The following is a 535-nucleotide window of genomic DNA, read 5'->3' on the forward strand; positions in this document are numbered from 1 at the left end:
GGCAAAAGCGGCCCACGGCGGGCGGGCCCAGGGTTTCCAGAAGCAGCCACGGACACAGGCACACCTGTAGGGAGCAGGAGATGGGTCAGAGCTGCACAGTCCTGCAGCCTGGGGCTCCAGCTGTGAGCTGCGGGGTTCAGAGCCGCCCACACTGTGCCCGAAGCTGTGGAGGGCTCAGCTGTGGAGGGCTCAGCCCCGCTCCAGCGCTGTGTGGGAAAAGCCCTCCTAACTCCCCCAGCACCCCCGAGCTGGGCCCCCACCCCAGGCGGGCTCAGGGTCCAGCCCTCCGCCTGGCTCCAAGCGCCCCTCGCCAGCTCCCCCAGCACCCGTGAGATCCCAGTGTCCCTCCAGGCACGAATTGCGCCCTTGGGGGGGGCACCAGGCCACGCACACCGGCCACTCCATTCCTGATCAGCACTCGCTGCAGAGCTACCCCAGCGCCCCGTCACCCACCTGTACATGGCAGAGAGGATCTCCCAGGAGAGCGAGAGGAAGCCCAGCCCCACCAGCGGCAGGGGCACCGCCCGCAGCCACC

The 535-nt window shown here is 69.5% G+C and overlaps 1 protein-coding gene across 1 annotated transcript in view; it reads right to left on the minus strand.

Moving 5' to 3' along the window:
• The window catches only part of LMF2 (lipase maturation factor 2), a gene marked incomplete at both ends in the record, with an annotated part of 2829 nt that overhangs the window by 1529 nt on the left and 765 nt on the right, over positions 1-535 (minus strand). The window contains 2 exons of the mRNA XM_009577942.1: positions 2-64; positions 454-535. The exon at positions 454-535 is cut by the window's right edge and continues 17 nt beyond it. Of these exons, the coding sequence (XP_009576237.1) occupies positions 2-64; positions 454-535 (145 nt within the window). The remainder of the gene's footprint in view (position 1; positions 65-453) is intronic.

Source organism: Fulmarus glacialis, unplaced genomic scaffold (assembly GCF_000690835.1).
Source record: "Fulmarus glacialis isolate BGI_N327 unplaced genomic scaffold, ASM69083v1 scaffold21045, whole genome shotgun sequence".
Classification (NCBI taxonomy): domain Eukaryota; kingdom Metazoa; phylum Chordata; class Aves; order Procellariiformes; family Procellariidae; genus Fulmarus; species Fulmarus glacialis.